Source organism: Schistocerca americana, chromosome 10 (assembly GCF_021461395.2).
Source record: "Schistocerca americana isolate TAMUIC-IGC-003095 chromosome 10, iqSchAmer2.1, whole genome shotgun sequence".
NCBI lineage: Eukaryota > Metazoa > Arthropoda > Insecta > Orthoptera > Acrididae > Schistocerca > Schistocerca americana.
This window is the reverse complement of record NC_060128.1, coordinates 199,633,843-199,657,687: the sequence shown is the minus strand read 5'-3', so window position 1 is coordinate 199,657,687 and position 23,845 is coordinate 199,633,843. Positions and strand designations below refer to the sequence as shown.

Genomic DNA, 23,845 nt, shown 5'->3' with positions numbered 1-23,845 from the left:
AAAGTGCCTGTAGAAGTGCCGTACAATGAGTGTGTACTCAACTGTAACAATATGTGACATTATGTGGCCTACAGTATTCAGGAAATTTTTTGTTCTCCACACACCATACTCACTAGACTTAGCTTTGAATGACTTCTTCCTCTTCTTTGAGATGGAAGTCGAGTTGAAGGATCAGAGACTCGATACGGTAGAGGAGTTTCGGGCAGAATGGTTGTTGGTAATAAACGTACTAACTAAGAAAGGACTGCAGGGTGCATTTCAAAACTGACAGAAACATCGTGGTCAGTGTATCCTTTCCCAGGAGTACTTCTAAGGGTAAGGAGCAGAATAAGGCCTAGATAAGATGTAATAATTAAATTGATACATTTTGGGAACTTACGGATACCACCTTATCATCATCATCATCATCATCATCATCATCATCATCATCCATTACCCATCCCTAGCTTCGCAGGGGCACTACAGGAGTGCTTTAAACCTTTGCCTCCTTCTCTCTTAACCGGCACCATTCCGTGTCTCCTCCTTCCACATCCTGCCCCATTTGAGTGCTCCACCATTTCTGGGGCCAGCCTACAGTTCTCTTGTGTTAGAGTTCTTTTCGAGCCACTTTCTTGCTGTTACTGTTCGATTTGTCATCTTTACATACTCGATCCATTCCGAATGTGACGTTTTTAGGCCTACAAGTAGTGGTTCATTTGCTTGTGATTTTTGACAGAGGCCTTCATTGCAGATTGTATTTTCTCTCTCTTTTTGGTGGGGCAGAGCTAAGTAACACACGTGTACCGACACTCCACAAGCTGTCATATCGTGCATGGCGGAGGGTATGACAGTCATTTCCTCTCCTGTTTCAGTTGCAAATTGTGAGAGGCAAAACAACTATCTATATTCCTCCATATGCCCTAATTTATTTTGTCTTGTCTTTGCAGTCTTTACATGTAATATATGTGGGTGGCAGTAGAATCATTCTGCAGTCAGCTGCAAATACCATTTCTCCACATTTTCTTAAGAGTGTTTCACAGAAGTGCATACACAGGAAAGGAAATCCACTACTGTACAACTACACTATTGATGACAAACAGCTGGAGACAGTGTCTGCCGTAAAATATCTAGGCGTAACTATCCGGAGCGATCTTAAGTGGAATGACCGCATAAAATGGATAGTGGGAGAGGCAGACACCAGACTCAGATTCGTCGGAAGAATCTTGAGGAAATCATCGGAAGAATCTTAAGGAAATGTAACTCGTCCACAAAAGAAGTGGCTTACAAGGCGCTCGTTTGCCCGATTCTCCCTGTCAGGTAGGACCGATAGAGGAGATAGAGAAGATCCGACGACAAGCGGCGCGTTTCGTTGCTGGATCATTTAGCTGGAGAGGAAGTGTTGCGGAGATGCTAAACAAACTCCACTTGCAGGTGTTACAAGAGAGATTTACTATTAAAATTTCAGCACAGCACTTTTCAGGAGGAGCCGGACAGCAAATTACTTCTCCCCCACATACATCTCACATATTGACCCTGAGGAGAAAGTTTGAGAAATTAGAGCCAATACAGAGACTGACAATCATTCTTTCCACACACTATTCGCGAGTGGAATAGGATTGGAAGGATCGGATAGTGGTACCGAAAGTACTCTCCGCCACACACCATTAAGTGGCTCGCGGAGTACGACGTAGATGTATATCACCTTCCTTCCGAGGATTCCCATTTGAGTTCACGAAGCATCTCTGTAATATTCAAGTGGTGATAAGCCATATTGGTAACAAATGGACATAGCAGCACACCTGTGAATTGCTTCGATGTCTTCTTTGTCAGATCTGGTGGAGAACACAGAGACTGGACCAGTACCTGAGAATAGGTATTACAAGTGTTGCGTATGTGGTCGCCTTTACAGATGAATCACACTTTCCCAGAATTTTCGTAATAAGCCGATGTCGACCGTTTATTGTCCCTACTATTACCCTCGCGTGCTCATTCCGTTTCGTAATACTTTGCAATGTCACACCTGTGTATTTAACTGACAAGAGTGTGAAAGCAGCTCATCACTAATACTGCAACGAAACGTTACAGGAATGTTTCTTGCTCGTACGCATTAACTTACATTTTTGTACATTTAGAGCGAGCTGCAGCTCATCACACCAAATACGTGCACGTCATCTCGTACCCTCATACAGTCATTTGGCAGTGACACTACCCGTACACCACGGCATCATCAGCAGTTAGCTGCAGATAGCTGTTCATTCGTGTCTGCCAAATCATTATGTACGTAGAAAACAGGAGCAGTCCTATCCCACTTCCCCGGGGCACTCCCGATAATATTTTGTATCTGGCAAACACTTACTGTTTGGGACAACACAGTGGGCTCTATTAATTGCGAAATCTCGGAGCCACGCACACCTGAGAACCCGTTTGGACATTCGTTAGGAGGCTGCAGTGTGGCACCGTGTCTAATGCTGTCCGGAAATGTGGGAATATGGAATCTGCCTATTTCCCCTCATCCCCGGTTCACAGGATACCGTGACAAAAGGGCGAGCCAAGTTCTGTACGAGCTAGACTCATGAACGGGAGCTTTTCTGTCTCGAGGAAAGGCCTGCCGAATCCGCCATGCAGTACTTCCTATTCCAGTCGTGTCACAGGTTTATTCTACCCTGTCAGGGGCCGGGCTACCTGTGAAAGCGGCCATGTCATGCACCAGATGTGCTGCAAATGTTTCCTATATTGGTACGACTGACGACCACCTGTCCTCTGGGATGAACTGTGACAGAGTTGAAACTGTGCAGATGCGAGCTATCTGTACCGCACATTCTCCACGCCCGTAAGTATCCCGGGCTCGGGCTCAGTAATGTACTGTCCCCACGCCCTCCACCCGACAGTTTTCACGCCGGAATGAGATTTTCACTCTGCAGCGGAGTGTGCGCCGATACGAAACTTCCTGGCAGATTAAAACTCTGTGCCGGACCGAGACTCGAACTCGGGACCTTTGCCTTTCGTGGGCAAGTGCTCTGCCATCTGCGCTACCCAAGTACAACTCACGCTCCATCCTCGCAGGAGAGCTTCTGTGAAGTTTGGAAAGTAGGAGGGGGTAGCAAATGGAGAGGCTGGAAGGTGATAGGATAGCCGTGCTGGAAACTGAAACTTCCTGGCAGATTAAAACTGTGTGTCGGACCGAAACTTGAACTCGGGACCTTCGCCTATCATGTTTACAGTTAGTAGCAATATATCTTTTTCTATGCTGCTGACATTCCGACGTAGAGTTTCCGTTGTTTAAATTTGTCGGATATTAACAAATACTGCTTTTTCAGAAATGGTTTTCTTGCTATAGCCAGTCTGCATTTTTCTTTGTGTTCTTTGTTGCTTGCTTAGTGTACAGATTACCTTCGAGGAAAACCTACGACCCCTTCTCGACCGGTGCTTCCTTTTCCTGTTGTCTGACTGTCGTAAATCGTCACGTTCCGCCGATTCTTTGCCGTGACAGTGGGTGGCAAAGTGAAGTCTGATCTGGAGCTGAGACTTCCTATTATTCAATCTCGCTCACCTTATTAATTCCGCACACTCGCCAATACCTTCTGATCCACTCGCCAATACCTTCTGATCCACTTTTGTTCCTCGAAGTGCTGCAGTTCCTGCTGTAAGTGTAACAGTACAAATCCTAAATCCAGTTCTTGAAATAAATACGACACTTCTCATAAAGCGTGTTCCGTATATTGTACTCTTGTTTCCTGTGACCCTGCATTACAAAACTGCTTCGTTATTCAGAACATGGCAAATACAGTGATGTGAACTAAGAGTCCCAAAATGATCTGTCATATTTAACAGATTCCAATCGGGTAAGTATATAACACATTTTCTCTTGTCCCCACGACATTGCAGGCAGAGTCACGGCCAGTCTTCCTCAGTGGTTCACACATTATCTCCGAAGCAGGAACCGACGACACGGAGTAAACTGCCCGACCGGCAGGTATCGCGAATGTGGTACGATGTTTATCTGTGACCCAGTTTGCAGATCTGTTGTGTCCATTCATTTCATGATACACATGCACAAGTAAAGCACACATCTGAACAGTAGGTTATTCTAAATCATTAAGAAAATAAACTTTTTTGTAGTGGCGATTATCATTCTTCTCTTCGGAAAATGCTTGTGTGGCACTTTGCTTCACCAGAATGATAATGCTACACTAAAATCTGTAGTTTTGTTTCTGTGCGAGCTGTAAGTAATCTTTCGCTCCCTGTGTTTTATCCGTGCTACAATCAAAATTCTAAATGTACAAACACGGTAAGTGTAGGTTTGCCCTTCTTCAAACTAACCTCTTAAGACAAGTTATCGAGTCCGTAATCTCTTCAATGTTCCTACATTTCTCTGGAACCAAAACTGATCTTCCCCAAGCTCTACCATATTTTTTTTTTCCATTCCTCTGTAAATAATTTGTCACTATATTGCAACTGTGATTTATTAAACTGATGGTTTGGTAGTATTCATACTTGCCAGCACCTTTCTTCTTTGGGACTGAAATTTTTACATTCTTCTTAATGTCTGAGGATACTTCCTGTGTCTCACATATCTTCCACATTTAGTGGAATAGTTTTGCAATAGCTACCTACCTACCTACCTACCTTCCTTCCTTCCTTCCTTTCAGCTTTCACTTCTTTACTTAGCACTGGCTTGCATCTGAGCTGTTGATATTCATACAGCTCCTTCTCTTTTCTGCAAAAGTGTTTACAGACAGAGTCTACCTTTTCCCTAATGCTTCTATAGCTCTGCAATTTTCCTCTAACTGCTTTGTACTTTCTGTCAGTCTCCTACTTTAGACGTACACACGGGATTTTGCATGCTTCATTTGCTACATTTTAATTTTTTCCCCTTTTCTCTGTCAAATAATATATCGCATGCATTATTTAAGAATTTATCCAGTCTTGTCTTTTAGCCTGTTTCAACCTCTGCTGACTGCAATGTATCACCTCTCATAGCTACCCATTGGATTTATTTCCCCACAATCCCTTCAGTTTTAATCTTCCATTCATAACCAATAAATTATGTTCTGAGTCCACAGATGTTTTATAGTTCAAAATATGTGTGAGAATTTTTGGCCTTTCCATTAAATAATATCTTTGAAACCTTATGTTCTCAATTAAACTGAAAGAAGATTTGATTTATAGAAACACTTCCTATTTTTCAGTATTGTCATATCACATATGTTATCAACGTTCTTGCCACAGTTTGCATTACCAATTCACACACAGACTTTTTTCTTCAGAGCTCGAGCTGCCGGACATCGAAGACGACACCGTGGACCTGGTGTCGAGTTCGAAGGTGTCGGAGCTGCGGGAGAAGCTGAGGAAGAGGTTCGACGCGGCGATGGAGGCGCTGCTGGTGAGGCAGCGGGCTGAACAGGAGGCGCTGGCCAGGTCGTTCCTGCAGGTGCAGCAGTCGGCACGGCTGCAGGTGAGTGCCGGGAATCCCTGTGTTACTGTCACTGGCGGCTTAAGCAGGTCAGCTGCTGCGGGCTGTGGTGTTACTCTGTCACGTGTGCAGCTGACGCCGTATTTTCTTTAGCATTCGACCTTTTTAATGCACGCGGTCGCACAGGACTTCTCACAGTGACTATCCGACCTACTTCTCTGATCTTTAGATTGTGCCTTGAAAAATTACAATAATCCAATGTGCGTTAATTTTTGTACGCTTTCAAACAGACCGCTTTAAATGAATGGTAGTGCCAGTGTTCGAGGTCACTCGCTGAGCGAACACGAAGTTTCTTCCAGATCGACTGACCGAACGCCCGAGTGGGTACTTCTTCTCGACACACCTTCATAAATTGTCGTGAATGCCTCATTCTGAAGGCACTAGTCAACCCCAGATATATCTCACCACGTGTACGTAGAAATAGAAATGCTGACAGTATCTGAGAATTATATTTGTCCCATTTCCGCTTCAGTCACCATTTGCCAGCACGAACTGTGTGGAGGAGTGCGTAATTGCCTCGGAGTGGTGTGTCCCACTAAATATATTCCACCACCTACGTAAACGATCTTGATGACACTCATGTCTGTGAGTTATTTCCTGCTGTTGTTTATGTGCCAACAGTCTCAGTTGTCATTGACTTTGTACATTTTTTCTCAATTACTTGTTATTTTTACTTGTTCCCAGAATGTTTCTGCATCCGTTGGCGATATCTTAAGTCTTGACCTGGGCTTAGTGTTAAATTGAGACCTTAAACTACATCGACTTGCAGCAATAACACTGGTGCTTGTTTTTTTTCAAGAAATGCATTCAAAAAACCCTTGCAGCCATGATATTAACAAAAAGCTTTTGTTCTGGCTTATAATCAGGTGAAATCTGAAGACTTACAAACTGTTAGTTATGCAAATAGCTTCTGCCTGACCTCGTCATTTTCAAATGACTTTTCTGATCTATATGGTCTTAGCTGCTCAACTCGGGCATGTCATTCCCCATCTTCAGACCCTCCAAAGTACCGAGTTCACCCTGTTCACGCAACACTGCAGTAAGCTTAAAAAATAAAATTTCATATTCTTGAGGGAAAAAAATCTTGTTTCACAAAGAGCCTAGCATCCAGCGCATGTTGGTCTATCGATTATTCATATAATTTTGAATCGCATCCCTGTTGGTTTTTGAACATACTTGAACACATTCCAGTTTGATTTCCAAATGAATCATAAGTTGATTTTTTGAATGCATCCATTGTGTACGTGATGTCTCTGTCAGGGGAATCCCTGTCGCATCTAGAAATAAACTTTCCTGCAGACAAAAGGGGACGGGGCTATACGAGCTGAGCAGGTGAATGCCAATCGCTGTTTATGTGTTTGACTGGATTTGGGAATGATCAGCGTTGTTATAATTACTAGTGAAATCATAGGTTCAGATTACCAGAATGAAAATAAACAACTAACAGGAATAACAAGTAAGAACGAAATTAAACAACTAACAGGAATAACAAGTAAGAAAGATTACGTATCATCTTCTCGTTGTAGCCAATAAAGTGAAAGTTTGACAGAAAATTTTTGGCCAGACTTCTACACTAGTAAGGACCATTGTACATTTCCTGGCTAGCAGCCGCTTAAGATCTTTTCTGGGAGTAGCCTGGAAAACATGTTGTACGAACATGTAATAACACCCAACTGGAGAATAAATGCGGGATAACTAAATCGGTGAGTGTGGTAGGGTTAGTGAAGTTAACTGGAGAATAAGTTTTGACACTGGAAGGAATAGTTACACAATTACTGATGACATGATTGTTTATTAGAACGACAAAGAAGATGAAACAGGGACATCAAACAAATTATGGAAGAATATGATGATTCCAAATTTATATAAAAATTTTGTACTGCTACTTTTTGATCTCATGTTTGAGAAGCTGGAGTGTAAGTGAACTGTGAAACTATTTCTTAACATAAAGCTTTTCGCTTGTAGTATGCCTAATAGGCATTTCATACTGGTACTTCACGAATTATATTCCGTCGTGTTATAAAAATGGCCATTTGTGGCAAAACAGTGTTGTTTATTTAGTGTGTGTGTGTGTGTGTGTGTGTGTGTGTGTGTGTGTGTGTGTTAAAACTGCTGCAATATTAGGCAGGCCTATTTGATTTTATCTAACAGACAGTGACAAAATACGCGTAATCAGATCGAGAAACCACACCAGTCTCAGGTAGTGTTTGTATTTTCAGCTTTTTCAGTATTAGATAATGACATTTTGTTTTTTCGCGTAGCAAAATGTTTGACGAACTTTGAGTTAATAAACTCTTTCCCAGAAAGGAAAACACGCCACGCAAAGCTGTAGCAAGATTAGAAAGAAAATAATGCTAGGACTTAAGGACTGAAGAAATGTGTACTGTCTTGTTTGGCTCTTGTCTTTACTGGTTGTGTGTATCCTATATTTAATTTTATGTCACACAAAACACCAAGTTATTAGCTAATAGGCAATAGAGAATGAAAGTTTTCTGAAGAGTTCTTGTTCTCCCGGTTACAAATAACCCCATCCAGTATTAATTGCGAGTTTGTTTTAAGAGGAGCAGGATGTAAAACTGGCCGACTGGGGGCAGGAGAGGCACCACAAGACATTTTAATTTTCCCTGTCCTGAATATAGTTTGATGGCATCCATTACAAAATATTACACGTCCGAATTCCACAGAGCGAAATACAGTGATGTGCGATTGAACAGTAATGTGTGAAGAGGTGTGGGACTGCACTTTGGCATGCCTAAGACCAAATAACACACCTTACATTTCCTCAAAGCACATATGTTTTATGTGTCAGACTCTTTAGAAAGATGTGCGCTACAAAGTGAACAAATTTTTGGCGTCCTACCTCAAACGCTTGGGGTGCGGATGGGGGGCAGGGGAGGGGGAAGGGGGGGGGGCAACTATCTCGTATTGCCCCGGTCCGGAAATATCGGAGATCCGGACGTGATGCACAGAGCAGTCTGAGTTGTAGTGTGTAGTGGGGAGGTGGGTAGTCTCCATGTGACTCGTGTTTATGTTTAGTGATTTTGCTGTTTACTCTTCATTTATTCATCTCACGTCAAATGAAAACAAAACGGATTTCTGTGGCCGGGAGCTATCGAGTGAATTAAAATACATTCAAATAATGACAGAAGGCTGAAGTATATTGTTAGTTTCAGATTTTATTTTATTTCATTTCCGCCTTTCTGACAGTTGAGCACTAATCGCCTTGCAGAACAATGAAGTTATTTTTGTCGGATTGCTAAAGTAATTAGACTTTTATTAATCTTTTCCACTGAGGCAGTCAGTTTATTTGAAATGAAGTGTTTAATTCCATACTATTAGCTAATTTCAACTGTTCACTGCATTTCAAGTGCACATTTTCATCTTCTAGCATGTGTGTCATTATGCCATAATAAAAAACCAAACATTATATAACACGGCACTGATACTCCAAGAAAATTTACATCCAAATTTGGACATACAAATCTACACTTTAAGCCGAATTATGCATTTTAGTATGGTTCACAAAATGCTTATGCTCTTGGAGTATCCTCTAATGTCCTGTTTATTTCATGACATAATGTAAGATCTTTCAGTGTTTTACAAATGCGAACATGTGGGCTTCCTCTGCCACCGTAGTTGCACAAGCGTGGTGACGCCTGTTACCCAGCGCTCTCTGGCAATTGCTGAAACGGACCTATTCCTAACAAGGTGCGGGAAAATATTGTGAATGGTTGTTTGAAAAGCGTTACTTTCGAAGTAAATTTCTTTTTACAGAAGATGAACTATGTGCGAGAATGTACAATGAATTTCTTAAATCGCAGAACGTTTGACTCTTATTTAAAAATCAATACTTTGAGGATGACCATTTAGAAGAATTTCGAGCCCAGATGATCAGCCATTTGTGTCATCCTTAAAAATTTTACTGGTACATTTGTGTGATTTATCCTAAATGTAACACGCAGAAAAAAGATCGATATTATACATGAAAGCTTACCTTCTCTTGCAGCTTATTAATCTTAGAGATTCATATTATATGTGAAAGCTTTTTTTCTCCTAGCAACATTATGTACACTAATTTAAACCATTAACTTTTACTATTTGTGTGTTCACGCTACTTAACAGTGATATTGCTATTGGCTGACTACGTCATGTGTCCTACGCTTTGAATATCCTCTGTCATTGGCTGGCGAGATCACGTGACACGAGCCATGACTGGCTTACGAAAGCGCATCACAATCTCAATTTCGAGGCTTCGGAAAGCAACGTGCAGTGTTTGGTGGAATTCGAATTTATACTTTTGTAGTATGAAAAATATGCAGTGTACATATTGGTGTACATTAAAGATCTTTCCAAAACAGTTTTTTTTTCCCACTTGAGTTTGGTTTTCTAATGTCCAGGAAGTTCTGTGGCGGTGTATAAAACCATAAAGCATTGTTGAGCTTTACAGTTAAGAGGAAAAGTAGTCAGTCACACAGAAAAGATGTGTTTTCACCTGGGAGAAAGTGTATTTTTACCCAGGAAATCCAGAAAAATAAGGGAATTTTTTTCCCTTGTCCGTGTATACACTCTGTGTGGTGTCACCGCCAGACACCACACTTGCTAGGTGGTAGCTTAAATTGGCCGCGGTCCATTTAGTACATGTTGGACCCGCGTGTCACCACTGTGTGATCGCAGACCGAGCGCCTCCACAAGGCAGGTCTCGAGATACGGGATAGCTCTCGCCCCAGTTGTACGACGACTTTGCTAGCGACTACACTGACGAAGCCTTTCTCTTATTTGCCGAGAGACAGTTAGAATAGCCTTCAGCTAAGTCAATGGCTACGACCTAGCAAGGCGCCATTAGCCTTACATAGTTTGATAGTTATCGTATGAAATGTCTCATCAAGAACGATGTATACAACAAGAATTAAAAGTTAAGTATAATAGCAGCTACGTACTTCTCTTGTTACCATTTATTACGTATCCTGTTTCAGACCTTTCATTAGCCAACGTGAGATTACGCGTGCCTATCGGCCCCCTCGAAATAACACTGTGTCGGCATTTCTGTCGACACATCACCCTGTTAACACAGTAAATAAAAAAATACAAAATGGGAATTAATGCAAGACAGAAATACTACACACACACACACACACACACACACACACACACACACACACACACACACACACACACCATCCTGTGCCCCTACATGGTGCTGGATGTGTTCGGGTCATGGGATGGGTCTGGTTTTTTTTGGGGGGGAGGGGGGGGGCTGTGCGCATGACAGGATAACTCAAAAAGTTAGCAAGTTTTCTTTCTTTGTGTTAGTCTATCGACAGCTCAGTGCTTCTGCTTTTTGGAGTGGTCTCCTTTAATACAAAAGTATTTGATTTGAAAACAAAACAAAAAACATTGAGGTGGAAAAAGAGTGTTACGAGTTGCATATGGGGCTTAGCATTTTAAGGGCGTGAAACAGAAGCAAAAATGACACAAAATCTCTCTGTGTTCGAGCGGTGGTGTCAGAGATTCGAGCTGTGGTGTTGGAGATGCGGGTTACGGGTGTGACAGATGGGTCGAACCACTGATGTATTTCATATAGTTACTCTGTCCTGAATTTTCCAGTGTTTAATTTTACAGGTTCTCACATTTCCCTGCATTAATAACAACTACATTCACTTCTCAGTTTGTACCATTTCTTACTGCCTGCAGATGAAAGCGTCGGCAGTTATAAATGCTGCCGCGAGGGGCTACCTCGTCCGGAGGCTGATGAAGACGAAGCACGTGCAGGACCTGATAGAGACCATGGAGGAGAGTTTGAAATGCATCTTTGAGTTGAAAGGAGAGTCACTGAGGCCACTCCGTGCCGACCAGGAGCTGTACGATCGGCTCTTGCAGCAGGTAGGAGTCGCTTGTTCCTCGCCCTGCTGTTTCTTGTTCAGTATAAAACTGACAAGCCTGAAAATGGCATTAACAGTGGATCGGATCTTTTTCTCTGCCTATCTGCCATTTAAACATCCTGTCAGTTAAGAGATTACATTTAATTTTTAAGAAACACAGCTAGCTGTAACCCAGACTCGAGAGTACGTAAAGCTTAGGATATGTTACTGCAAATCGTTCCAAATTTCTACTATTCATGTACATATAACTGTTTCAGCATAATAGCAGCAACTGCAACAAGGTGTGTCTTTACCAAACATGATATTCGCATGCTAGAGTGTACTGTAAATTGAGAATACCGACATTGATAAACGACCTCTGGTGATGACTCAGAAATAGTAAATTGGGCTGTTCTCTAACAAATTGCTCCATTACTGCCAGCAGCTGTATGTTCCATAGACATTTTGTCTAAGATAAAGGTTATTTAGGAGAACTGGTATCTCCAGTTTTATCATACGGCTGAAGAAATGTTACCTTGCTGCAGTGGTTCTAAAAGTTTTCTGCTTTTGCTGCATGCATGTGAATCATTTGCCAGACATTGACAAATTTCTAAAAATCTGTGACATATTTTGAAGACCCGAGGGCCCGAAAGGAACCTTATTGAATGCAACAAAAGTAGCAGCTTCAGAGGCACACAATAAGAGTTTAACTCTCAGAGTACACACTTCGTGCCCCAGGAGCACCGCACACTGTTGTTGACTTCCTGTCCCCTTAGCTTGAGTGGCACTTTTTCTTTGCCGTGACTGGTTATCTTTCCTAGTGCCTGCACAGAATTTCACATTACCACAATGTTTACCACCCGTGTTCTTCTTTCACAGTACATATTGATGAAAATAATTAATTTTTGAAAATATGATATAGTTGGATAGATAAAGAAAATCTACTGAGCGGCAGGAGAAAACGTGTATAAAGCTTACAGAAATTTACTGGCTCTTGGGGTCAGTGGCTGCCTCTTCTGGCAGAAGGGTCGAAGGGAAAGGAAAAGGAGTGAAGAAAAAGGATTGGTGAGGTGTAGAAAATGAGAATTTGGAAACATTGCCCAGAACCCCGGGAATGGAGGCACTTACTGGACGGGATGAGAATGAAAGACTGTGATTGTCGGGGGCTACACCGGACGAGATTTGAAGAACTGAGAGCTTAAAGGTAGAAGATAAGGTAATAAGCAAGATTGAGATTACTGACAAAACATTGTGTGTAAGAGCAGAAATCGAAGTGCGTTGTATGTAATGGAGGTGGGAGAAGGGCGGTGAAAATTAGTTAGGTTAGAAAATGGAAGATGAACAAAACTAAAAGGGAGTGAAGAAAAGGAGTAGTTACTGAGAAGAAGTCCTGTGTCCAAAGGAGTTGACATAAATTTAGGCCAGGTTGTAATGCCAGTTCCCACCTGTGGAGTTCTGAGAAACTGGTGTCTGGGGGAAGATTCCAGATGGCATGTGTGGTGAAAAAGGCACTGAGGTCATAACTATCAAGTTGTAGAATCAGAGGATGTATGGTTGTAGCAGACAATATCCTGTTGCAGAGTACCGTCTTCAACATGACGATCGTGACCTCGGTGCCTTTCTCACCACACGTGCCATCTGCATTCTTTCTCCAGACACCCTTATTCACAGTAACTATACTTTTCGATATGAATATAATAGAGGGAAACATTCCACGTGGGAAAAATATATCTAAAAACAAAGATGATGTGACTTACCAAACGAAAGCACTGGCAGGTTGATAGACACACAAACAAACACAAATATACACACAAAATTCAAGCTTTCGCAACCAATGGTTGCTTCATCAGGAAAGAGGGAAGGAGAGGGAAAGACGAAAGGATGTGGGTTTTAAGGGAGAGGTTAAGGAGTCATTCCAATCCCGGGAGCGGAAAGACTTACCTAAGTATACACCAAATGTCTGTATGTGTGGATGGATATGTGCGTATGTGCGAGTGTATACCTGTCCTTTTTTCCCCCTAAGGTAAGTCTTTCCGCTTCCGGGATTGGAATGACTCCTTACCCTCTCCCTTAAAACCCACTTCCTTTCGCCTTCCCCTCTCCTTCCCTCTTTCCTGATGAGGCAACAGTTTGTTGCGAAAGCTTGAATTTTGTGTGTATGTTTGTGTTTGTTTGTGTGTCTATCGACCTGCCAGCGCTTTTGTTCGGTAAGTCACTTCATAATGTTTAGTCAGTAATTTCTGTCTTGTGTATTACTGTATATTCCAGATTTAACAGGGTGGCAATTCTTTCTGGAAAACCTGGAATTCTCAGGGAATTACATTTTACCTGGAAAAATCGGTGAAGTTTTGGGAATTTCAAGAATTTCATAAAATCTCAAGGAATTGTGCGTTTTTGACGTATTTAAATCAGATTTTATTGAGTTTTATAAATCACAAATTTAAAAATACTTAATATGTCCAAATGTGTAAATAATATGAATATTATTCCATATAGAGTACTTATGTTTAAAAATGGTGCTTTTACTGCTTGTGGCAGGTATATAGCTCAGCTGAGAGGAAATAAGTCATTATTGTGGTATGCTGCCCTTGCCCCATTCTCCATTCACCAATTATCAGGAGCTTCTTGAAACTGTCTTCTTCCTCGGTCCTAGAATCCTCAGGATATTTTAATTTTTCCTCCAGTTTTGAGTAGCCACCCTGATTTAAGCTCTCAGGTTTTCAAATCTCACCCAGTGTGGTCTGCAACAATCAAGTCTTTCTCAGTACAGTTTGTTTCGAGCCTATCCTATCTTTTACTTGCACCCAGTACATTATCATATTGTAAATGTAAGTTTTAGTGGTTTTCTCCATATGTTCACATGACTAATTTGCTGCGCATTATAAACTTTCTTGCCCAGCGTTTGGAGTGACTTTTCCTGCCTTCCATCATCAGTACGTATTGATCTTTATTTCTGTTTTGCTAAGAGAAAATAGCTCTGTGTGTGTGTGTGTGTGTGTGTGTGTGTGTGTGTGTGTGTGTGTGTGTGTGTGTGTGTGTGCGTGCGTGCGTGCGTGCGTGTGGGGGGGGGGGGGGGGGGTGAGCATGTGCATGTGCTTGTGAGTGGGTGTGTGTTATTAATTTCAAATTTATTGCATATTTTTAGACATGATTGTCTGCAATTCTACTCAACTACAGATTTAGCTTCATTGAAAGTAAGGGGAAACATTGTAACTGTAGTAAACACTACATTATTTGGTTGTTATGTTGTTCATGAGAAATTGTACTGTTTTCTTGTCGTGTTGGCTTTGTAATCGGAGAGCCTCTGTAGAACATGGCCGTTGTAATGCCCGATATTTTCTCTGCCACTTCCTCGTACAGCCCTTGATGCGCCACGGAAAGAGACAGATCCCATGCCTGACACAGTGAAAACGCAGGTGCAGTCCACCTGCCCAACACCCACTCTCGGTCCCCACAGAACAGGCACTTCACGTGCCGTGCATCTTAATCTCGTCCATGGGCCTGCATTTGGCCCGTGAACACTTGCTGTGACTTCACTCTGCTTTACACGGTAGAGTAATCGTAGCAGTGTATGAAGAACACTGTCGGACTATACTGTACGTATGCTGCACGTGTAGACCCAAATTCAGAAGAAATACAAATTTATGTGCCAGAAAAGAGGAGAACATGGAGAAATATCGAGGTTGCAAATGTGTACGTTCTTACACTGTATCATTCTTAATGTGTGTGTGGTGCAGCACAGTGCATCATTTGGCCACAGAATTAAGAGTTCTGTAATACAACTACCATAGTTACAGAATAACTTGCCGAAGAAGGGATACGAGGCCCATTGTGATTCAGTCCTAGACGTTTGAGAGTTGGTTCCGCCGACCAATTTGGTGGTTTCTTTTGGAGGATTTCTTCATTCGTATTTGTATTAATATTTTAAAGTGATTAGTTTGGATATACTACTGAATTATGCTTACCTTTAAGGTGGAAGTATAATCTACCTTAAAAAATTCGGACAGGATAACTGCAAAACAATTCAAATACAGTAACATTTGTATAGTTCCTATTAAATTTATTTCTTTGGGGTATCACACATTCTCCGTCTCGACTAATAACTTACGTGAAAAATGGCCCTTTTGCTGTGTTGCCGCCTCCTAATTTTGTGTCTGTTGCCTCTTCTCTATTTGCTCTGGTTTCAGGATCTGGTAGGTGAGTATATTTCTTATTTGTTAAGTATAATCAGTAGAATCTGTGGGTGAGACTTCATACGGGTGGCATTAAATATGAATGATTTGGGCCATATTGTATACTTGAACAACGGTCGCACCTCTTCTCTAATATAACTGCTTATGTTCTATGAGTACTTACAAGTACAAATTAAAACTGCAGCAGCATTAAGGCGACATGCTGTAAGCGTCTCACTGACATAAAGTGTACTACATCTACATCTACATATAGCGGAGATGCTGAGTCGCGATAGGCACAACGAAAAGATTCACACAATTATAGCTTTAGGCCATTAAGACCTTTATCAGCAATAGACACACATACACTCACGCAAACACAACTTGCACACACGTCTGCAGTCTCAGACAACTGAAACCAGCACCAGTCCATGATAGTAGTGGTGACTGGGTGGGGGTAAGAAGGAGGCTGGGGCAGGGAGGGGGAAGGATAGTATGGTGGGGGTGGCAGACAGAGCAGTGCTGCAGTTTAGACAGAGGGCAGGAGAGAAGGAGGGGGGGGGGAGGGTTAAGTAGCAGAAAGGAGAGAAATAAAAAGAAATTAAAAGATTGGGTGTGGTGGTGGTGAAATGACAGCTGTGTAGTGCTGGAATGGGAACAGGGAGGGGGCTGGATGGGCGAGGACAGTGGCTAACAAAGGTTGAGGCCGGGAGGGTTACGGGAACATACGATGTATGTCTGAGCTCTTGATATTCATGCAAGTGGTTCTCTTTTCTCTAAAGGTCTCTCTAATTTTCCTGTAGGCAGTATCTATCTTACCCCTAGTGAGATAAGCCTCTACATCCTTACATTTGTCCTCTAGCCATCCCTGCTTAGCCATTTTGCATATCCTGTCGATCTCATTTTTGAGACGTTTGTACTCCTTTTTGCGTATTTCATTTACTGCGTTATATTTTCTCCTTTCATCAATTAAATTCAATATATCTTACGTTACCCAAGGATTTCTACTAGCCCTTGTCTTTTTACCTACTTGATCCTCTGCTGCCTTCACTATTTCATCCCTCAAAGCTTCCCTTTCTTCTTCTGCTGTATTTCTTTCCACCATTCTTGTCAGTTGCTACCTAATGTTCTCTCTCAAACTCTGTACAACCTCTGGTTCTTTCAGTTTATCCTGGTCCCACCTCCTTAGATTCCTACCTTTTTGCAGTTTCTTCAGTTTTAATGTACAGTTCATAAGCAATAGATTGTGGTCAGAGTCCACATCTGCCCCTGGAAATGTCTTAAAATATAAAACATGTTTCCTAAATCTCTGTCTTGCCATTATATAATCTATCTGAAATCTTCCAATGTCTCCAGGTCTCTTCCACACGTACAACCTTCTTTTATCATTCTTGAACCAAGTGTTAGCTATGATTAAGTTATGCTCTTTGCAAAATTCTACCAGGCGGATTCCTCTTTCATTCCTTATCCCCAGCCCATATTCACCTACTACTATTCCTTCTCTTCCTTTTTGTACAGTCGAATTCCGGTCCCCCAGGAATATTAAATTGTCATGTCCCGTCACTAACTGAACAATTTCTTTTATCTCGTCATACATTTCTTCAATCTCTCCATCTGTGGAGCTAGTTGGCATATAAAATTGTACTACTGTCATAGGCGAGGACTTCGTGTCTGTCTTGCCTGCAGTGTTCGTAGTAGCTTACCCCTGCTCCTATTTTTTATTTATTATTAAACCTACTCTTGCATTACCCCTATTTGATTTTGTATTTATAGCCCTATATTCACCTGAACAGAAGTCTTATTCCTCCTGCCCCTGAACTTCACTAATTCCCACTATATCTAACTTGGTTTGGAATACATCCAACAAATAACTGAGGTCTGTGTGGTGCTGCAGTTTTAATGGCGAGCAGTGAACGCTGCAGGCAGTCTGCAGCCATTTTGCTGCCTACTGTGGGGACTGTGACTCGAGTAACATACAGCCAGAACTAACAATGGCTTCAGATACGGAACACTGTTAAATGTGCTGTTGTAATGTGGGCCTCAAAGTTTCTCTTGTCTGTGGAATGTTCAGTGAATTTTTTCTAACGTCTTCTGTGTAGCAATATTTCTACTACAAATAGTCCCTTAGGAATTCACACACATTTGAACATTTTCTGCGAATCACCTAACCATTTTCCGACCGAGTTGGAAATTCACATCTGAGTGCAATTTGTGTATATCTGCATCTCAGAACATGTTCGCTTGGAAAAAGGCCGTTGTGATTTTGAGGCACACCCATCGTCGTCGAGGAAACGGTACTGTGTAACTGAGTCCGTATCGAGCTGCCCCATAGTAGCGTGCGTGTGTGCCCGGCACACTGTTGTTGCAGGTTGCGTTCCTCTCGGGTGCCTGGAGTCGGTCTTCGGGTCGTCGTGGCTTTGGGTGGCATCTCAGGTGGCGATCTTTCAACAAAGAAAGAAATTGTCGTTTACTTCAGAGTAGTGTACTTCTCTGGCCACCGATCCCGTGCAGGTGTCGCTGCAGTCTTCCGGCATCGCAGCCCCACTGTGGTTGGCAGCATTGTCTGCTGTAGCCTCCTTATCGAACTTCTGGTGGTGACTGACATTTGTTGCTGATTTCTTAACCATTGAGGACAGCCAGGAGATTGCCCATATTGCACAATTTCCTGTTTTTTCCTCTCTCCGTTTGCCAGATTGCTTTTGTTCCTTCTTCCAAAAGTTTTGCCCAGATGCACTCATTTTCACAGTCTCTTCACTGAGTTTTTTTTACCTGAACTGCAGGTTTCTCGCCAGTGCCATCTGACATCCAGGCAGAGGTATGTCAAAATTATGTAACAGGCTATGCTTTCTAAATTCTCATTACATTAATAGTTATTTGTTAGCAGTTATTCTTCTGTAAAATAAAAGTTTTTCAACAGAACTATCGTTGTGCCGTAAATTTTTATCTTATCTACATTTCATTCATTCCAATGTGTGAACTAAAATCAGCTGCACGCAAAGTTTACACAATGCGATTTTACCTCTGAAAACTCTTTAAAATTGTGTGCAGTGTTTTACTTAATGTGATGCAGTGTAGTAAGTGTGACGGATAATGAAAAGAAATTAAGTTGAAACTTCCTGGGAGATTAAAACTGTGTGTCGGACCAAGACTCGTACTCGGGACTTTTGTCTTTCACGGGCAAGTGCTCTATTATCTGAGCTACCAAAGCACGACTCACGACCTGTCATCACAGCTCTAATTCCGCCAGTACCTCGTCTCCTACCACCCAAACTTCACAGAAGCTCTTCTGCAAAACTTGCAGAACTAGTACTCCTGGAAGAAAGGATATTGCGGAGACACGGCTTAGCCACAGCCTTCACAGCATTACATCGAGAAAACGGAGAATTCGGGTTGAGAAAGGGGTTTGGGAAGGGCTCTGTTTCAGCAAAACTGTCTTCTGCAGTCTCGGGAGAGGTCTTCACACCATTAAACTGGCACGGAGGAGGAATACGTGTCCGATTTGGACCACCTTCAATTTGTAGATGACACTGTTTTGTTTGCTACAGATCCAAAAGAACTTCAGCGAAAGGAGGAGGAACACATCATAACAAGTACAATGACAGACCTGAATATCAATTATGGTAAGATCAAAATAAAGTGCAAACATGGAACAGCAAATGTGAATGATTAATTTACAGAAACAGCTTGCCTATTAATATATGTAGAAGTGAAAAAAACTTGCAGGTGAACATTCCAAGAAATACAAAGGAAGCCAAGAATGGCCCGAGGCTCTTTTGGCAAGCCAAACACTGTAGTCTGGCATAAATGGCCGATTTTCCTCTCGCAGAACATATGTAATGAGTGTGTACTACCATTACTAATTTGTAGTAGTGAAACGTAAATGCTAAGTGCGCAAACAGTTCAAAAATTTGTTCGTGCACAGTCCGTTCGCCTGCACGGTGCCAGGCCTACACCGGGTGAGCACGGATACACAGTCCTCCTGCTGCTGCTTTCTATAGACAACCATTCATTAAAACTCGGAATTAGTGCCTACGTTTGATACCAGTTTCATCATCTCTTCTGTGCTGAGTGACACTCCAGCATACATTACGCGATTTACTCCCTACTTAATATTACTCTGTCACAATCAACTTATGTCGTACTACACAAAGGTTGTGTGAAATGTTATTTGCCTAAACGGCACATAACACTTCACGAGCAGCTCTTCGACCACTGTGGTCGATGCTTTTTAAGTCCCTTCGCAGGACAGCTATCTGTAGTCTGATACTCTCGAGTGATTCCTTCCGCCGATTTCAAGTGATTTTTTTTACAGCCGCCCTCTGCCATGTTTGACGGTCTCTGTCCATCAGAAGACGGTGCCTGCCCGGTTTCGGTTTAGCTGTGGTCATCCCTTCGCGCTTCCACTTCACAATCACATTACTGACAGTCGATTTGGGCAGCTTTAGAAGGGTCAGAATGTCCCTGACAGATTTGTTACTCAGGTGACATCCAGTGACTGGTCCACCTTCAAATCCACTGGGCTCTCCCGATCGACCAGGCGACACCGCCGGACGGTGGAAGATCCGAAACGAGTGGTTTGGAGTGATATACCCTGTGCCAATCTGACGGAAGGATTTGGGTTTGGCAAACGCGTGGGGAAAATTACCTGCTATCGTGTGTAGTGCCAACAGTGAATTGCAGAGGTGGCAGTGTTACAGTACGGGAATGCTTTTCATGGTTAGGTCCCGGTCCCCTTTTCGCATGTAGGAAAATGTTGAGTGCAGAATGATGTGAATACATTTTACTGTATTGTGTACTGCATGGTAGTATAAGAACAGTTCAGATACAGTGATTGATTATATCAGCGTCCCTGTCAGAAAACAGCACGTGTGAGGCACTGGTCTGTCGACTAAGAGCTGCCCTGCACTGATCTAATGAAATACCTGTGGAATAAGTTGGAACTGGTACACAATCCACGGATTGTCACCCATAAAGGACAACAGCAGATTTGTTTAAATTACTTCTTTATTCTGGCCCTCGGCTGTAGTACATTGGGAACATCTCTGTGAAGTTGTCCAGTTGCCTCTCCTGTAAACGATAGATATACAGCACTGCCGACAGCGCAAAGAGTGGGGCCGAGTGTGGCGTCACTCGAGTGGTGCAGTCGGCAACATCTCCCGCCGCAACCGTGATGACGGAGCGGCAGTGCTGCCGGCGGTACTGCGGAGGTGGCCGTGACCTTCCTCCAACGGGCGGGTGGCTCTCCACTCCGGTGGCGGCTGCTCTCTGTATCTCGGGGCGGACTGCCCCGTACCGTGTTCAAATGGCAAACCCCGTACTGCGTTCCGGAACGTCGCTCTGGCTGTCGAGAGTTCGCAGTGTAAGCTGCGATACTGAGACGAAAATATTTTAGTACACGACTGGCAGAGTACTTGTACACTCCGCACTGTGTTCATTTAGGGCTCGAGGCACGTACTCTAAATACTTTCGTTCTGCCGTTAGTGTATTGCAGCGTCAACTGTCACTATACTGCACCCGGCCGGCTCTGCTTCACAGTGCCTGTCGTTTGTGTTTTGCTTCGCGATGCGTAATACTCTCGCCTGCCTGCAGCTGGCTCCGTTGCAACTCACTTCCGCTCTGGAATACTTTTTCATCGAATACGGTTGATACGCTGCGTTGCCCTCCTTTTTATCGAGACCCTGTCCTTCGTGTCGACCGAACTAGGTTATCCTTTACGTGGGATTCCTGGTGACAGGCCCTTCTGGCCCTGTTTTGCCTCTTAGGAATTATTCAAATGATCGGATTCCTTAAAGCTGCTACTTAACCTTACACATTTCCACAGGGCATCTTGCCCTGATCCTTAACTCAAACACCGTGGAACTTATTTCATTACTAGGCTTCTTGCTCAATAACTACTAATCAATTATGCATAATACTAATTCTTTGCATGTACATCTCCCTTACTCTGTTTTTATGCTCTGGGTGTCTAATTTACTGGAATCTGAATTAAGTCTCGTTCTCTTATTCTGTGCACCAAAACGAGGACTGTGCTCAGCAGACAGAGTGCCCCTTCAGTAGTCAATATGACAGTAGTCGGTGACGTCTGTTTCCAGTACTGATTTTCCTGATATAAATTTACATGGTGAAATAAGGTTTCCAAGGAGACTCATCCCTCCTGCTTGTTCAGAAGCGTGTTTATAAGACTGCATTAATTCGGGCCCTAGAGTCTGATTTAAGATGGTTAGACTCGTGGCACGTTGCACTACTGTGAGCTCCTCTGGCCAATACGAACGAGGCTGTGAAATATTCAGACAGGTTAGCCCTGAAATTGCAGCGAGCAGATGGAAAGTAGGTCCCAGTGTCTCACGTGCTGTTCCATTTAATAACAAACCATTCCCTGTTAATTCTAGCCTCTTTGTTGACGTCAGTTTCCCCTGCTCAAAACAACTAGCTACTACTACCATCTTGTCAGAGGTAGAGTACAGCCGATGCACCTCGACCTGCTGAAAGTAAAATTCTGGCTCAATCACTTCTGTATTGCATTCTCTTACCTCCTTTTGTCCCATTAGCAGTTTCACTCTTCAGGAATTCTCCCTCTCTCTTGTCACCGTATTTGGACAGACTGCAATTTCCCCTCGGTAGCATTTTTGTAACTTTACTTCCTCCATTTCTACATATCTTCCCTCGTCTTTTGCAATTAATGGTAGTAGCCGTGTTTTTAATCTTACAAATTTATTTGATATCCCTCACACGATAGCGTAAGCGTGAACTACGTGGCAATCGTAATGTGCTCGTTTGTGTGCTACTGGTATATAAACAGAAATGTAAACTTTCACTCCGTTAGTTCTTACAAATACTGTGACTACCTTGAAATAAAAAGTAAGTTTTTGTGCTCGCGTTCTGTACTTTCCTTAGACCCACTAAATACTGCTTTGGTGACAACAAGTTTACCCGTAGCCGACCTGTTACAGCCTGCTGCATAGCCTCCTGTAGTTCTGTCGCTTTCCCTCGTGCTTCCCAAACTCTATCTTCTACAGACTGCAACAATTTTGTCATTACTACTTCCCTATCTAAGACTCCTACTTCAGTTTGTGGTTCCGTGGTATTCTGATTAAGTGCCTCTTCTGTAGCTCTGGCATACCACATTACTGCTCCAGTCAGTTGTAGTCTAAACTTGTAATCTGCGTAGTGTGCCAATCACTTACAGCTTTGTTCCTTTTTGCACACTGCTTCACCTCTTTGGTGTCATTCACCCTTCAAATGCCTTCCTCATCAGCAATGCCAGATATCGTTTTCGTAAGTCAACTTCCAGTGTCGATCCGACGCCTCTTCCTCCGCGTACGAGGAATGATCCACAATACCTGTTGCATTTCACTCCTCAATTTCTCGTGCACTCCTTGTACTCTCCCGCGTACCCGGGCATCCTCTTCGACTGTCCCGTGTCTTTCTGTTTCCTGACAGAATTTCTCGAACGCTTCTTCCAACCTTCTCACCTCAGTACACTTCTCCCGTACGTTGAATACCAACTGTATCACAAAGGGATGACTGGTGATGACTACGTCTCCCTGCTTGGCGAACAGCTCCCCTTCCAGGTGCCGGTTCCTTAATGCTTCCACCTCGATGAAGATCAGTATTCCTGCTATAAATTGCATCATCTCGCCTTCTCTGGATCTCACCTACGAGCAGGAATACCTATTACTTTCCTCCCTATTAAATTTATTGCTGCTCCACATCTGCTTGTAATAATTACACTAAATCTATACCAAACTTGAAAAAATATAAGTGACCATCTTGTAGGCCTTAATCCGTACTGGTTCCTCGTTACCGTTCATTCACAACCTCTTGTTAATCTCTCGATACCTTTCTCCTTACTCTCCCTCCTTTGTCTGTCTCTTTGGCATATACGAAGTTGATAGCATCACCCACTGACCGACCACATAGTGTGACATTCTTGTCATACGGTCTGCTGCCTCTTCCCGTTTCTTCAGTGCTCACGTACTTGCCGTGTGTACTCTTATTCCAAATTTTCCTAATCACTCTGACAATAACAGACGCTCCAGCCTTCCGTTTCGTCGTTTTCAGTATGTCGAATGGTGGCAGCATTTTATGACCGTATACTACTTTGTATGGCGATAATCCTGTATTCGTATGCTGTTTTGAGTTGTAGTCAGAAACAACGTACTTTAAATAGGTATCCCAATTGGTACGATGTGAGTCAACGTAGTATCCGAGCATAGTCCCGATTGTACTGTGCACTCTTCCAGTTATCCCATTGGCTTCTTCACATTCAGTAACTTACATAATTCCTCGATGTTCCTGTATCAAATTATTCACAAGTGTTTGTGCCACTGCTGCTGTGTGCCGGTTTGGCACCATTTCTGTGT

The 23,845-nt window shown here is 42.7% G+C and overlaps 1 protein-coding gene across 1 annotated transcript in view; it reads left to right on the top strand.

Annotated features, from left to right (window-relative positions):
- The window catches only part of LOC124552636, a 73,478-nt gene that overhangs the window by 26,976 nt on the left and 22,657 nt on the right, over nucleotides 1-23,845 (top strand). The window contains exons 4-5 of the mRNA XM_047126964.1: nucleotides 5,247-5,434; nucleotides 11,144-11,332. Of these exons, the coding sequence (XP_046982920.1) occupies nucleotides 5,247-5,434; nucleotides 11,144-11,332 (377 nt within the window). The remainder of the gene's footprint in view (nucleotides 1-5,246; nucleotides 5,435-11,143; nucleotides 11,333-23,845) is intronic.